A 17,513-nucleotide genomic window follows, 5' to 3' on the forward strand; every position below is an offset into this window, starting at 1 on the left:
AACATATGCCTCTGTCGCCTGGTTTCGGCACAAGACTCCCGTTGCACCGCCTCCTACTTCCACCAGGTTACCCCGTAAGCTGGCGCCACTTGCCGTGCTCCCGGTTGTGGGAGCGGAGAGAGCGAGCAGCATGACGACGGCATGAGTGTGAAGCCCGTCCTGACGCACCGCATGTGGGGCTAGGGGCTTTGTGGCTTCCCAGCCTGTGAATACCTGCTGGTTTAACCAACCCCACCCCCGCTCCCACTACGATGCCGCATTTCTTTCCACCCGGCCTTGGGTTAAAACATAATATTTACCCCTCATACCCGGTTCTAGCAGACAATCGGCAGTAACGGACACCATCCCCCCCCTCCCCCCTTGGCCCGTTATTGCGCGTGTTCACTTTTTCCTGGATTGTTTTGACATTGCAGAGCTCCTGGAAATAGAATTAGCAATGCACATGATCTGGCAGTGTTGCTGCCAGAGACTGTGCCAAGTGCTAATCTCCATTTGTTGCAAGCCTTTGGATACATTCCTGTTATAAATCCAATAGGAACACAATCAAATCTGCTAATCAGAATGTGCTGCATCAGATCACAGGCTTACATAGAGTATATTGTTGTGTCTTGTAAGGAAAAGAATGAATAAGACTGGACTGAATAGCATGAGTGCATTGGGAGTGTGTGGAGCCAGGATGGACTTCCCAGCAGCCAAATTGTATAATTCCAGAAAATTGATCGCAATGGACGCAACATGCTTATTCCATGCTGAAGCTTATTATCGGAATTTAGTGTTCGGACAAAGCTAAAACCACTCCTAATTGGCGAAGAGCCCAAAATTATAATCTACCAGTCACTGTTACATCTGGTTAGACTGCTTAAAATAATCTTGTAGCTCTTAAAAGGGAAGGGCATTTTGTCTGGAACAGGAACTGGCGATCATGAAGGAAGTAAATTTAACCTGGGTAAGAGTGTGGAATGTCACTGCAGGAGAGAGGACAGACTTCAAACTCTTGAGTAATTACTGCTGGACTTGTTAAAAGAGGTGGAAAAAAAGCAATGATGTCCATTATTCCTCATGTTTAGACAGAAGCCCTGAATGCAATGGGATCAGGTAGCCTGGAGATCGAGACAATGATTCAAGCCCCAAGGATCTGGATACAGTGCTGCAAGAAACTTAATAATCTCATGAATGGTCAAGGTTATGCAAAGGTCGTATCCTATCACCTGCACTGTTAGCCGCAGATTCACTACATCCCCATCACTTGCCAAACAACCAATCAAGTCGTGTTCAGACTGAATATTCACGTGATTGCCTTCACCCCACACACTAAAGCCTCAGTGCAAGTGTCACATTCACTTCTCACACCCTGTATGCACTGCCAACTACAGTATTTAGCCTGAGCAGATGCATCACCCAAATAGTACATTGTTCACTGAAACACTTGCCTTTCTCGTGCAAGACAAGATGGTACACAAATGGCTATAGCAGCCGCTAACTAATGGAGTACTGGCTTAGCTGCGTGATCTTATCCCAGAGAACAAATGGTGCTCACCGTCATTATTGAGACCTTTGTAAGGCTATAGTAGGGCTAAAATTATTTAAGATTATGGTATTCACAAACCTAAATCTTCCTTCTAAGATGGCCATTTACACTTTGACCCCTTCACTCTTCTATACTTTTTCTCTTCTAAGTACTCAGAAATCTAATCTGGGCATGTTCTAGTTTTGCGGTTGCAGCTCCTAGACTGAGGAACAGCATCCCCCTCCCTCTCAGATCTGCCCCCTCCATCGGCTCTTTTAAGGCCAGGCTCAAAACATACTTCTATTCTTTAGCGTTTTGAAGCCTTCTGATGGGGCAGATTTTTGACAAGTTGAACAGCAGGGGGTGAAGATAAAAGAACACAGATCTGTTGGATAGTGAGACCTGTCAGAAAATGTGTATTATTTGCCTCAGCTCGGAGGATTGAGCACCAACTTGAACCGATGGACTTCATGCATAGGTCATTGTTTTCTAGCAGTGAATGTGGTGGCCAACACTTTTTGCAAACCAAATCAGAAAGTAAAAAGCGACAGATTTGAAATAGGAAATTTGAAATAGAAACAGAAAAGGCTGAAAATGTGCAGCTGGTCAGGCAGCATCTGTGGTGAGGGAAACAGAGTTAACAGATGACGCCAACGACCTTTCATCACGACTAGAAAAAGTTAGAACTTAAACATGTTTTACAGAGTTACAGAGGAGGAGGGACGAAGAAAACAAAAGCATGTCAGAGTTTACAGCACAGAATCGGACCCTGTGGCTCATTCTGACATTGTCAACCATCAAATATCCATCTCTACTTATTAACATTTGGTCCATAGCCTTGATCGTGTCGTAATAACTCTGATAGGATGGAGACCAAGTACGCGGCACGGTAGCGCAGCGGTAGAGTTGCTGCTTTACAGCGAATGCAGCGCCGGAGACTCAGGTTCGATCCTGACTACGGGTGCTGCACTGTAAGGAGTTTGTACATTCTCCCCGTGACCTGCGTGGGTTTTCTCCGAGATCTTCGGTTTCCTCCCACACTCCAAAGACGTACAGGTATGTAGGTTAATTGGCTGGGTAAATGTAAAAATTGTCCCTAGTGGGTGTAGGATAGTGTTAATGTACGGGGATCGCTGGGCGGCACGGACTTGGTGGGCCGAAAAGGCCTGTTTCCGGCTGTATATATATGATATGATATGATATGATAAACTGAAAGATACCTTCCCATCTCTTCCTTTCTGCTTTTGGTTTATTTCACATGGCTTACAACTGAAAATTCACGCTTCATATTTTACTGTAGATCCACCCACATCTATAGGTATGTTCAAAATATTCAGTGTTTCTCGATTCATTGTTCTCGTCAGGAGATCTTTAGATATTAGAGAATAAGGGAATATGGGGTTAGTTCGTGGACATGAAGTAATGGATCAGCCACATCTTATTGAATGGTGGAATAAGCGAAAGGGCCCATGTATTTCTTGTGCTTCTGAGATTCATGCTTAGTGCCAGGTATTGGATCATGTATGTTCTTTACCTCTCTATCCAACAGCACCGGTTCACTTGTTCTCAAAGCTGGCTTGGTTCACAGTTCCATGTCATCTTTTGCCTCATTTGGTGCTTCAACAAAAAATTATATCGCTCCTCCTTGCTCAATCCTTGAGCCTATATTTTTTAATATATTTTTTATTTTTAGAGATACAGCGCGGAAACAGGCCCTTCGGCCCACCGGGTCCGGGCTGCCACTTCTTCTCTGGACAGACTTCCCATTCTACTTACACCCAATATCTGGTCCCTTATCATTTTCAAATTTATTCATCACCGTCTGCCAAAGTAATAAAGTCATACAGCACTAAACCATGCCCTTCCATCCATCTCATCCTTGCTGACCATGATGAGCCTTGGTGACATTACTCCATCTCAATTTTTCCACTGCACCTCCTTATTCTAACCTATTTTTTCTCTGAATTGCAGTACACTGCTCATTAAACCCAACATTAATAAAAACAAATCTGCTGATTAGGGGGATGCTGTTGTTTGGATGACTGACCTGTATTTCACAGTGTTAAAACACCACTTCTTCTGACACTACCTCATATCTCCCTCAAGACCATCACCCCAACACCAAACATAAGGACATTTCCTCCCAGACAGCCAATGATCTAATTTCCTCTCGAAAACTTTGCTCCACAGTCTCTAAACTCAAACTCACCTAAACACACATTGTTGTCTCCTGTCTCCACCCTAAGATCCACAAGGCAGTGAAGAAAGCTAATGGCATGTTGGCCTTCACAACAAGAGGAGTTGAGTGTAGGAGCAAAGAGATCCTTCTGCAGTTGTACTGGGCCCTGGTGAGACCACACCTGGAGTATTGTGTGCAGTTTTGGTCTCCAAATTTGAGGAAGGACAGTCTTGCTATTGAGGGAGTGCAGCGTAGGTTCACGAGGTTAATTCCTGGGATGGCTGGACTGTCATATGTTGAAAGAATGGAGTGACTGGGCTTGTATACACTGGAATCTAGAAGGATGAGAGGGGATTTTATTGAAATATATGATTATTAAGGGATTGGACACGCTAGAGGTGGAAAACATGTTCCCGATGTTGGGGGAGTCCAGAACCAGGGGCCACACTTTAAGAATAAGAGGTAGGCCATTTAGAACGGAGATGAGGAAAAACATTTTCACCCAGAGAGTTGTGAATCTGTGGAATTCCCTGCCTCAGAAGGCAGTGGAGGCCGATTCTCTGGATGCTTTCAAGAGAGAGTTAGAGCTCTTAAAAATAGCTCAAGGAATATGGCAGGAATGGGGTACTGATTGTGGATGATCAGCCATGTTCACAGTGAATGGTGGTGCTGACTAGAGGGGCCCAATGGCCTACTCCTGCACCTATTGTCTATTGTCTATTATCTATTATCTATTGACTGTCTTGCTAACCTCAGCATTGCAGCTTATTGTTGTCCCAAAGAACATATTTCTTCGTACCAAGTCTTTATTTTTTCCACGACTGTCCACAATCTTCACAATTGCATCTGAAACATTTCTGAAGTCGTCCACACTTTGGCAGTTTCCAAATACCGGTCATAACCAGCTCATTTTCACCAGGAATATCGGTTCTTTTATAACTCTATTCCACACAGGACTGGCTTGAAGGTCCTTTGGTTCTTCCTTGAACAGAAGCCAGAGCTGCTTCCCTCCATCACCACTTCCTTCACTTGGTTGAGCCCATTCTCATACTGAACAGCTTCACAGTTATCTCTACTTACGTCCTCTAAAACACCGGATGGTGCCACCAGCAGTGGCTGCCTCGCCAACAGTCTGTCTATTCTTTCTTCTTCTTTTTGTTATTTTTAGTATGTGTTTAAAAGTATGTTTTAGTGTTCCTTGGTTTGTTTTATATGGGGGGGTTGGAGAAACTTTTTTTTCAATCTCTTACCTCAACAGAGATGCGATTTTTTTCCGTATCATATTGCCCCAACTGCGGATGGTTTGACTGCCCCGACCGTGGGAGAAGAAAGAGGAAGAAGATTGAACTTTATTGCCTTCCATCAGAGTGAGGAATGTGGAATCTACTGTGGTGGATGTTGATGTTAACTTTTATGTGGTTGTGTGTCTTGTTGCTTTTCACTTCATATGACTGTATAGTAACTCAAATTTCACTGTACCTTAATTGGTACATGTGACAATAAATTGACCATGAAAACCTCTAAATCAAAGTGCAGCTATGGAAATCTAGATGCATCCAGGTAGTGCTGTCCATTTGTAGATACATGGAGAAGTCCTTGGTTTAGTTATACTCTGTCCATTTTCTGATTTCTATTTCCTAATCATTGATGATGTATTGATGCTGCCTGTACAGGTTTCAAGACTTTTGTTATCTTTGATGCCGACTTTCACCCTGTTCTTACTTCAGACTCAGTCTGAAAAAGAGTCTTGACTTGAAACATCACCCATTCCTTCTCTCCAAGAATGCTGCCGGTCCCATTGAGTTACTCCAGCATTTTGTGTCTATCTTCGGTTTAAACCAGCATCTGCAGTTCCTTCCTACACCTCCTCTTTCACTTGCAGCTTGCTTTATTATGCCCAGTCCTTGATCATTCTTGCTGTCATAGTACATTCCAAGGGGAATTCCTACTAATATTCCCATGTCTAGGCGGAATTAGTTTGTACAGAATGCTTCAAGGCAGAAAACAGTCCTTCAACATTCCCTGTAGACTTTTACCACAGTGCAACTATAGAAAATAACATTGTACTCTTGCAAAATCGTATCAACATTCAGAAAAATAATTTAAACACCAACTAACCTCTGAGCAGTTGATATAATAAAAAGAGAAAATGCTGGAAACACTCAGCAGGTCAGGCAGCATCTGTGGACAGAAAAAGAAAATTCTGACAAGGGCCTTCAATCTGAAATATGAAGTCTGTTTCTCTTTCCACAGATTCTTGGCTGAAGTGTTGAGTGTTTCCAACATTTTCTGTTTTTATTTCAGATTTCCATCATCTGGAATTGTTTAAATTTCTGAACAGTAGATGATCTGTGTAAATAATGCTCGTTGGTTTGCTCTCTGCTGCTCAATAAATGTTCAGCTGTGCAATGCTGGACAAATGCTGATGTTATAAAGACATGCAGCACAGAAACAGACCCCTTGACCTAACATCCATGCCAACCAAGATGCCCCATCTAAGCTAGTTCCATTTGTCTGCATTTGTCCCATATTTCTCTAAACCTTTCCTATCTAAGCACCTGTAAATGTGTCCTTCCAATGTTATTATTGACTGCCTCAACTACTTACCCAAGTTGTTCTTTCTATATATACACCACCCTCTGTATTTAAAATTTGCCTCTTGGGTTCCTATCAAAATTTTCCCCTTTCACCTTAAATCTATACCCTCCAGTTCTTCATTCCCCTTCTTCCAAAAAAGACTTTGTCCATTCCACACTATTTATTCCCCTCATGATTTTACACATCTCTATAAATTACCCCTCAGTCTTGTGCGGACCAAGGAACAAAGTCCCAGCCTGCACAATCTCCGTAGCTCAGGCCCTCAGGTCCTAGCAACATCCTCGTAGATCTTCCCTGCACCCTATTCCGCTTAATGACATCTTTCCTGCAGCAGGAAGACCATACCTGAACACGGTGTTGAGGTACAAAGGAAGACCATTGGTCCTAAAATCAGGATAGCATTAGAATTACATCATGATCTGCCTGGAAAACAACTGTTGTGCTTGTTATGATGTCCAACTTGATCTTTGACTAAAGTGTTTGTCCACAACCAAACAGCATTGCAAGTTCCAAACAAGGGGCATGATTAACTCCATCTTCAGGCCGCACATGAGTATATCTCATATCCTCCATATTTTAGAGCATGAATGAATTATCATTGACAATAATGCCAGTAAGTGGCTTCATAGTTAGTGCATGACATCACTATTAGTCTTCTGAAACAAACTATCTTATGTGATTCCAATATACACCAATCTCATTTCAAGTCTTAATCAATAAATTGAAACTCATGCGAAATTAAATCTCCTTCGGCTGTCTGAGAACAACCTTATATGTAGGCTCTAAAATAAATATTTTTATAATTAGGAAAAAAATCCCCATCATATTTTCCTTCTATAAATAGGTGAAGATAACATAACAATGGAATTTCATTAGATAGGCATACCTTTTGTTTTATTTTTAAAATATAAAAAAATAGTTTTACCTGACATTATTTTCAGCAGTGGCTGCATGAAGGGGAAGTCTTCCATTTTTATCTGGGATATTTTGCTTGGCACCATTTCGGAGTAGTGTTACACAACCATCTAGCCAGCCCTGTAAATGAAAATCTTCGTCACATTTTCTATGATTAATTTAAATTTTTTGTCTATTTAATTTTTTAATAATTAGTGGATGTTTAAAAAGGAATGATTGTAAAAGAAACGAAATTTTTCTTTGTAGAAACATGGTGTCATTGTGACTGGATTTTCATTACCTAAGATTGGTAGGAGCTAAACATGATTCAGCAGATAAAAACGAAAAAAAATGAGCAAGTGTGGGCCTGTGGTCACTGAAGCTTGCTTTGCCAGTGATTGATATCATGGCTGAATTTATACAGCAGCTGTCCTGCGCTGCTTTTTCTCCACGTCCCTTGATTCTGTTAGTACTCCAAAATCTGTCAATCTCAGCTTTAAATATACTCAGTGACGGGAACCCACGATTCCCTGAGCTAGAGAATTGAAAAGATTTGCAATCCACTTAATGAAAAATGTGCATATGGCAGTCCTAATTGGCAACGTCTTAACCTGAGAATGGGGTTCTTGATTCTAGGACATAGACAATGGGAAAATTAACATTTATCCTCTCAAATCCTTTAATAGTTACAGTCACAAAAAGCTGGAGTAACTCATTGAGTCAGGCAGCATCTCTGGAGAAAAGGAATAGGTGATGTTTCAGGTCAAAACCCTTCTTCAGACTTATGGCGAGTCTGGAGGCTTGTTCTTTGTTAAAGAAGTTTATTGCGGCAGCAACATTCAACCACAAAGGATAACAAACGAGACCACAGACAACCATTAACTCAAACTGTTCACATTGAAGTTCTCTTCCCACTGCCTGGTTTTTGGGCCCCAAAACTACCACCTGACCTAGCTGGCCAATCAGCGGGTTCGACTCTCAGGACCAATCCCTATGGTCGCACCACCATGTGACCTTGCTGGCCAATCCGAGGGTTCGACTCTCAGGACCAATTCCTATGGTCGCTACAGACTTCAGATTATCTTTTCATACCTCTAGTTTCCCTCTCCCCTGACCCTCATGCCTGATGAAGGGTCACGACCTGAAACATCACCTATTTCTTTTCCCAAGAGATGCTGCCTGACCCATTGAGTTACTCCAGTTTTTGGTGTCTATTGTCAGTGTAAGCCAGCATCTGCAGTTCCTTCCTACAACCTTTAAGAATTACATTGATTCAAATTAGATCTCTTCTAAGAAGGTCTAGGAAATGTAACCGTTTTCGGACAGCAGGGTCACTGCAGGAAGCTATTTACTTGAACCATCAAGACAAGTCGACTCTTACTTAAAACTTGATAAATACAATTCTCTGCTTGGAGTTCGGACTGGTGAAAATTTCTTACATGAGCAATGCTGTGAAATTTGTGGATCTGCCCTGGAAATAGAAACAGTGGAATAAAATCTCATTCACTGGATTTCTCATACTCCACCTATTGAGCTTTGAGCAGGCTGGATCCTGGCCAGATTTTGAAATCAGTTAACAGGAGTTGTGAATCTGAAGACCAAGTGCTATTCCAGGCCTAAGTTATGATAAAAGGATGCCATTTAAAATTAGCACTTTAGGAACAATTTTAAAATGACTTTGTTTTAGAATGATCTAATTTTATATATGTACTGCTTTGAAATGATGCATTTTAAGGTTTTCTCAGCAGATGCTCAACCTATGTCATATGATGCCAATAAGAGCAGTAAGCCAGGGGACTGAGTAAAAGTCAGAATTCAGCAAAGGAAGACCAAGCAATTGATTAAAAAAGGTAAAGTAGAATACAAAGGTAATCTAGTACAAACATAAAACTAGTAATGACAAGGCTGCATGTTCGTTCCTCTTACAGACCATCATAGTTCCTTGAAAGTAGCATCACAAGTAGTGTAGTTAAGAAGGCTTTCGACACAATGGCCTTGATTAGTCAGGGTGTTGAGCATAGAAGTTGGAATGTTATGTTTCAATTGTACAAGGTGTTGGTGAGGCCACACGTGGAGTATTGTGTTCAGCTTTGGTCTTTCTTTTGAAATTTATTTTTCAACCCAGTCTTGAATGGTCCATTCCTTATTTTGAGACTGTCACCCTGTAATGTAGATGTCCATTCATACAGACTTTCCATATCCTCCTATATTGGTCTACATCCTCCTCTCAATTCAACTACCATCCAGCTTTATACCAAGGTTCCCAATCAAAATCATTAAATCGGCTGTGGACAACTGGAACTCAGATGTTACATGTTATTAAACTATTTTACTGGGATTATTTACTGGGATTTCTAGATTCCTCTGGTCCATAACACTCCTCTGTAATTTAAGATGACTCACAAAATGTATATCAAATAGGTGAAAATAAAGTACTTTGACTTTTCTTCCTTTCTAATCGGTACTGAACAACCATCAAGATTTTCTGCCATTATTTACTTGATGCAACAGAAGTCGCATCTTGTTGGCGCGTTCACCGTCTGACTTCACTGTAGTTTTTAAAATACAGACATTGGTGTAAAATAGTTGAACAATGGCATCATTAGAACATCCGTTCACCGTGAAGGTCCTGGCCTGGCTTGACTTCCTAAAATGCAACATCTATACTTATTTGAAGTAAACTCGGTTCCTAATTCATTCCATTCCATTCCCACAGACTTGCCCCAGAGTCTACCACTCTTCCAACTTTCTTTGCTTTCCTACAGTCAGTCTGAAGAAGAATCCCAATCCGAAACATCACATATCCATGTTCTCCAGAGATGCTGCTTCACCCATTGAGTTACTCCAGCATGTGTGTTGTGTCCCTTTTAAAAAAAAAAAACCAGCACCGTGCTTCTTGTTTCTATATGATTATATTGTATAATGAAACAGATGTGAAATGGGCTATTCCTGTTTGTTTCTCCAATATTCTGTTCTGATTGTGTTTTTGGTCAACTATTTTATACCAGTGTCTGTATTTTAAAAGCCATGGTGGAGTTGGGCTGAACTCGCCAATAGGATGCAACTTCTGTTGCACCAAATAAGTAATGACAGAAAAGGTTGGTGCTCAGCCCCTATTAGAATAGAAGACAAAGTCAAAGTACTTTATTTTCACCACTTTGATATACATTTTGTGAGTCATTGTAAATTGCTGAATGATTTCACTGCTTCATTGTTAGTTTTGCATAAACAGCATTTCACACTTAGCAACTCACTATGTTCATGAATTTGCTGCATTTACACCCTAATTACCAAACAAACATAAGTATAGTGATTAGAAAAGAGCCTTTTTGACAATGTGCCTTCTGAAAATGGAGGTTCACTGGTTGTAAATATATATATTTTATACTTTAATTTTTTATTATATTTCTTTCTTTTCTTTCTGCCAGTTTTGACTTATCTTTCATTCCTTCTTTTTATTTACGTTTTTGTGTACCTGATTTGACATCATCCACTCTAATTCACTTTCCTTTTCAGGCCTTTCTCAATATGCTTCTCAATCTTTACATTATATTGTTTAAGGAGATATACAATGTGTTCAATTGTTTCCCTGTAACAGTCCCTTTACTGTTTACAGCTGGCACTCATTTTCAAAACATTTTCAAAACAAAATCTTGAACTTCCTGCATACAAGGGAACAATGTGATGCATTGATCCGTTAACCACAGATAACCATTGAAGCAGGCCCACCGGCTAACTTGCACACGCCGGCCAATAAGCCCCATCTACACTAGTACCACCTTCCTACGTTTGGCCCAAATCCCTCTAAACCTATCCTATCCATGTTCCTGTCCAAATGTTTTTAAACATCGTGAAAGTACCTGCCTCAACTACCTCCACTGGCAGCTTGTTACATATATCTAACATCCTTTGTGTAAAAAGGTTGGCCCTTAGGTTCCTATTAAATCTTTCTGTCTTCACCTTAAACTCATGTCCTCTGGTTCTTGATCCCCCAACTCTGGGTAAAAATGTGCATTTACTCTGTCTATTAGAGTCATGGTCATAGAATCGTGTGGAAACAGGTCTTTCGGCCCAATTTGTCCACACCGACCACTATGTCCCATCTACACAAGTTCTACCTGCCTGCATTTGGCCCATATCCCTCTAAACCTGTCCTGTCCATGTATCTGTCCAAATGTTTCTTAAACGTTGCGACACTACCTGCCTCAAATACCTCCTCCAGCAACTCATAGCTTGTTCCATACACCCACTGCATTTTGTGTGAAAATGTTACCCTCAGGTTCCTATTAAATCTTTCCCCCTTCACCTTAAACCAATGTTCTCTGGTTCTCGATTCCCCTACTCTGGGCAAGAGACTCTGTGCATCTACTCAATTTATTCCTCTCATGATTTTGTACACCTCTATAAGATCGCCCCCTTATCCTCCTGCGCTCCAAGGGATAGAGTTCTAGCCTGCTCAACCTCTCCCGATAGCTCAGGCCCTCCAGTCTTGGCAACATGCTTGTAAATCTTCTCTGCACCCTTTCCAGCTTGATAACATCTTTCCTATAACATGGTGCCCAGAACTGACACAATACTCGAAATGTGGCCTCTCTAACGTCTTATATAATTGCAACATGACCTTCCAACTTCTATACTCAATACCCTGACTGATGAAGGCCAATGTGCCGAGTCTTTTTGACCACCTTATCTGCCTGTGGTGCCACTTTCAACAAACTATTTACCTGCACTCCTAGATCCCTCTGCTCTACAACACTCCTCAGAGGCCTACCATTCACTGTGTAGGTCCTGTCCATGTTATTCTTCCCAAAATGCAACACCTCACATTTCTCTGTATTAAATTCCATCAACCATTCCTCAGCTCGCCTGGCCAACCGATCAAGATCTTGCTGCAATTTTTGACAACCATCTTCACTAACTACAATACCACCCACTTTAGTATCATCTGCAAACTTAATAATGCCATGTACAGTCTCATCCAAATCATTGATATAGATGACAAATCGCAGTGGGCCCAACCCTGAACTATGAGGCACACCAGTCCAAACCAGGCACATAAGCCTCCAGTCCAAAAAGCAACCTTCTGCCATCAACCCTCCTTCCATGAAGCTAATTTTCTATCCATTTAACTATCTCTTCTTGGATTGCATAGGATCTAACCTTCCAGAGCAGCCTACAATGCGGAACTTGTCAAATGCATGATATTCTTCTCATGATCTTATATACCTTTATAAGATCATTCCTTATCCTCCTGTAATAAAGTCGTAGCCTGAAAAGTCGCAGTCTGAAGAAGGGCCTCGACCCGAAACGTCACCCATTCCTTCTCTCCTGAGATGCTGCCTGACCTGCTGAGTTACTCCAGCATTTTGTGAAATAAATACCTTCAAGTCGTAGCCTGCTCAGTCTCTCCCGATAGCTTAGGCCCTCAATTCCTCGTAAATCTTCTCTGCACCCTTTCCAGCTTAGCAATATCTTTCTTATAACAAGGTGACCAAAACTAAATACTATACCCTAAATGTGGCCTCACCAATGTCTTGTACAACTGTAACATAACATCCCAATGTCTACACTCCTACTCTGACTGGAATGAGTTTTGGAGGCATATCACAATGAGCTGGGATAACTATCCAGTAAGGATCTCAATTTTTCCCCGCATCTTGTTTAGAAGATGGAGGTCGGGGGACTCAAATGTCTACTAATCTTGATAAATTAAAATAAAACAAGATGTGGAAAAAAAATGCTGACTAATCCTAATCAGTACATAAGTATACCCTATATGTGATGTAAACATTTATTGCAAACTGGGACTAAGATAAAGAAAATGACAGGAAATCTGTACCAAGTATGTAGCTAGAGATAGTGCAGTTCTTCCACAGGCATCTTCAGTATTGATAGAAGCCCCCATCTTGAGCAGCAGCTTCACTGTATCAAGTTGCCGGCCTGATATTGCATGCATCAATGGAGTTGACCCTGAAATATTTTAAACAGTTGATCTAGCATAGTTCTCACAACTGCAATACTTAAGATGTTCTAAAAATTTCACTAGCTAGAATATAATATAATGCTACCTCTAAAATTCATAGCTACTCCTCTGCAGTTCTATTGTACTCATGTTAGGAGAATTTAATTTCACTGCTGTTGCTTCAGACATAAATTAAGTGTGCTGGGATAAAATGTACTTTTAACACTATTATTACTGACTGAAGTGTCATATCGTTAAGGTAAGGAATAATTTTCTGGGCGGTCCCTCAAAAGAGTTTAACAGCAAATTATAATAGTAATATCTGGTTTTATAATTGCTCGGTCTTGACACCAGTTAACGACCTGTTAGAGGGTTTTATTTATTGTCAATTGAATTTTATATCAGTATGTTCTTCATGTTCCATTTAAAAACAGGTGTAGACAGAATTAAGTTAATTAAAGGAATACCATCTATATAAAATCTAAAAATCTAAATATATAGAACATATTAGGAATTAAACTTATTATTGAATGTTGGATTCTACCCCACAGTTTCAAAGCAGATGCATTGCTCAGTAGGACAGTTACTAGAGTTGCAGCCTCACAGCTACTGTGATCCAGGTTTGAATCTAACCATTGTTTGTGGAATTTGCACATTCACCACGTGACCATTGGGTTTTCCTCCAGGTGCCTCTGTGCTCTCCCACAGCGCAAAGACATGTTGATTTGTCGGTTAATTGACCACTGTAAATTTGCCTTATTGTGTCAGTAAGTGTAGAATGTGGGAACAGTCAAGGGGAATGTGAGAAGAATAAAATAGGATTAGTGTATAGGAGTGTTTGTGACCGATTAGACCCAATCGTCTGCAGGGTCTGCTTCTGTGCTGCGGACCCCCTGGCTCTAATCTGTGTTGGCCTAAGGAAGTAGCTGTGGTAGACATTTATGGACATAACCATTACTCCATGTTCATTTAGCACTGAATGACAAAGTGATAAATTAAACATTCTCTCCTACACAATACCTAATTTTCTTTCTGGGTGCAGGGAGACAATGCAGTTCCAGTAAGTCTACCGGAGCACATCAATGCACCACGTCTTTATGCTTAGAGCAGAATTAATGCATTCCAACTGTTGCCCTGGAAGCCATCAGGAAATTGAATGTCAATCAGAAAGCAAACCAGGAACATACACCTCGGTTGTTGTACAAAACATCAATAGATCCATTTATTCTTTATAAATTTATATGCAGAGATTTATCTGCAATTTTTGCAGCATATCTATTTTGTACGATTATAAAATTTGGTCTAATTTTAAGGTAAGAGTATTAATAACATACTTGCCTTCATTGTCACAACATTCCAAAATGGAGGGGTCCTCACGGATCACTGCTGTCAGGGTGTTGATATCTCCATTGGATGCTGCCTGATAAACTTCAGTGAGGTCGATTTCCTCTGCAGAGTCTATGAGTTCACAAATTAAACAACAGCCATTAAGTGAACACATTTATGTTTTCCACTCGAATGCCAGAACTGATGCCGTTTCCACTGGAGGCAAGGGGTCGTATTCCACCCCTAACAGTTGTCTTATGAATTTGATTGAGTGTTTTGAAGAGGTAACCAAAAATGTTGATGAGGGCAAGGCCGTAGTCAATGTCTGTATGGACTTTGGCAAGGCCTTTGATAAGGTTACACAGGGTGGACTGTTCTGGAAGGTTAGATTGCATGGGATCCATGGAGAGTGGCACATTGGCACAGTGGTAGAGTTGCTGCCTTACAGTGCCAGTGACCTAGGTTCGATCCTGACTATGAGTGATGTCTGCAAGGAGTTTGTATGTTCTCCCTGTGACCACATGGGTTTTCTCCGGGAGCTCTGGTTACCTCCCACACTCCAAAGACATATAGATTTGTAGGTTAATTGCCTTCTGTAAATTGTAAATTTTCCCTAGTGTGTAGGATAGTGTTAGTGTATGAGGTGATTGCTGGTCAGCAAGGTCTCTGTACGCCGAAGGGCCTGTTTCCACACTATGTCTCTGAAGTCTAAAGCTAGGAATCTGGATACAGAATTGGCTTCATGGCAGGAAGCAGAGGCTGGTGGTGGAAGGATGTTTTTCTCCGGGAGGTCTGTGATGATCGATGCTGGGCCCATTTTAGTGGATCATATTACCAATTTAGATGAGAATGCACAGGGCACGATTAGTAAGTTTGCAGAAGATATTATAGTAGGTGGCATCGTAGATCGTGAAGATGGTTACCAAAAATTACAACAGGCTCCTGATCAGTTGGGCAAGTGGGCTGAGGAATGGCTAATAGAGTTTCATGCAAATAAGTGTGAGGTGTTCCGTTATGGGGAGTCAAACCAGGTCAGGACTTTTACAGAGAACGATAGGCCCTGGGGAGTGTTGTGGAGCAGAAGGAGGTAGGAGTACAGATACATAGTTTCCTGCAAGTGGCGTCACAGATTGATAGGGTTGTCAAGAAAGTTTTGGTCCATTGGCCTCAACAGCCAGCATTATATGTCTTTGGTGAGGCTGTAGACAATAGACAATAGGTGCAGGAGGAGGCCATTCAGCCCTTCGAGCCAGCACCGCCATTCAATGTGATCATGGCTGAACATTCACAATCAGTACCCTGTTCCTGCCCTATCCCCATACCCCCTGACTCCGCTATCATTAAGAGCTCTATCTAGCTCTCTCTTGAAAGCATCCAGAGAATTGACCTCCACTGCCTTCTGAGGCAGAGAATTCCACAGATTTACAACTCTCTGAGTGAAAAGTTTTTCCTCATCTCCGTTCTAAATGGCCTACCCCTTATTCTTAAACTGTAGGCTCTGGTTCTGGACTCCTCCAACACTGGGAACATGTTTCCTGCCTGCAGCATGTCCAATCCCTTAATAATCTTATATGTTTCGATAAGATCCCCTCTCATCCTTCTAAATTCCAGTGTATACAAGCCTAGTCACTCCAGTCTTTCAACATACGACAGTCCCGCCATTCCGGGAATTAACATAGTGAACCTACGCTGCATTCCCTCAATAGCAAGAATGTCCTTCCTCAAATTTTGAGACCACAACTGCACACAGTACTCCAGGTGCGGTCTCACTAGGGCCCTGTACAACTGCAGAAGGACCTCGTTGCTCCCATACTCAACTCCTCTTGTTATGAAGGCCAACATACCATTAGCTTTCTTCTCTGCCTGTTGTACCTGCATGCTAACTTTAAGTGACTGATGAACAAGGACACCCAGATCTCTTTGTACTAACTTGACACCATTCAGATAATAATCTGCCTTCCTGTTCTTACCACCAAAGTGGATAACCTCACATTTATCCACATTAAACTGCATCTGCCATGCATCTGCCCACTCACACAACCTGTCCAAGCCATCTTGCATCATCATAGCATCCTCCTCACAGTTCACACTGCCACCCAGCTTTGTGTCATCTGCAAATTTGCTAATGTTACTTTTAATCCCTTCATCTAAATCATTAATGTATATTGTAAATAGCTGCGGTCCCAGCACCGAGCCTGGCGGTACCCCACTAGTCAGTGTCTCCCATTCTGAAAGGGACCCGTTAACCCCTACTCTTTGTTTCCTGTCTGCCAACCAATTTTCTATCCATGTCAGCACTCTACCCCCAATACCATGTGCTCTAATCTTGCTCACTAATCTCCTATGTGGGACCTTATCGAAGGCTTTCTGAAAGTCCAGGTACACTACATCCACTGGCTCTCCCTTGTCCATTTTCCTAGTTACATCCTCAAAAAATTCCAGAAGATTAGTCAAGCATGCTTTCCACTTCGTAATTCCATGCTGACTCAGAACGATACTGTTACTGCTGTCCAAATGTTCCGCAATTTCTTCTTTTATAATTGACTCCAGCATCTTCCCCACCACTGATGTCAGGTTAACTGGTCTATAATTTCACGTTTTCTCTCTCCCTCCTTTCTTAAAAAGTGGGATAACATTAGCTACCCTCCAATCTACAGGAACCGATCCTGAATCTATAGAACATTGGAAAAAGATCACCAATGCGCTCACGATTTACAGAGCCACTTCCTTAAGCACCCTGGGATGCAGACCATCAGACCCTGAGCATTTATCAGCCTTCCGTCCCATCAGTCTACCCAACACCATCTCCCGCCTAATGTGGATTTCCTTCAGTGCCTCCGTTACCCTCGGACCTCTGTCCACTAGTACATCTGGGTGATTGTTTCTTCCTTAGTGAAGACAGATCCAAAGTACCTGTTCAACTCGTCTGCCATTTCCTTGTTCCCCATAATAAATTTACCTGCTTCTGTCTTCAAGGGACCCACATTTGCCTTAACTATTTTTTTCCTCTTCACATACCTAAAAAAGCTTTTACTATCCTCCTTTAT

The 17,513-nt window shown here is 41.6% G+C and overlaps 1 protein-coding gene across 1 annotated transcript in view; it reads right to left on the reverse strand.

Annotated features, from left to right (window-relative positions):
• Positions 1-17,513, reverse strand: part of ankrd55 (ankyrin repeat domain 55) — a 51,262-nt gene that overhangs the window by 30,380 nt on the left and 3,369 nt on the right. Inside the window, exons 2-4 of the mRNA XM_078397045.1 lie at positions 14,479-14,598; positions 13,018-13,148; positions 7,210-7,319 (exon numbers count right to left, since the gene is read on the reverse strand). Coding sequence (XP_078253171.1) covers positions 7,210-7,319; positions 13,018-13,148; positions 14,479-14,598 — 361 coding nt within the window. The remainder of the gene's footprint in view (positions 1-7,209; positions 7,320-13,017; positions 13,149-14,478; positions 14,599-17,513) is intronic.

The sequence above is a fragment of the Rhinoraja longicauda genome, chromosome 1 (assembly GCF_053455715.1).
Source record: "Rhinoraja longicauda isolate Sanriku21f chromosome 1, sRhiLon1.1, whole genome shotgun sequence".
NCBI classification, from domain to species: Eukaryota; Metazoa; Chordata; class Chondrichthyes; order Rajiformes; family Arhynchobatidae; genus Rhinoraja; species Rhinoraja longicauda.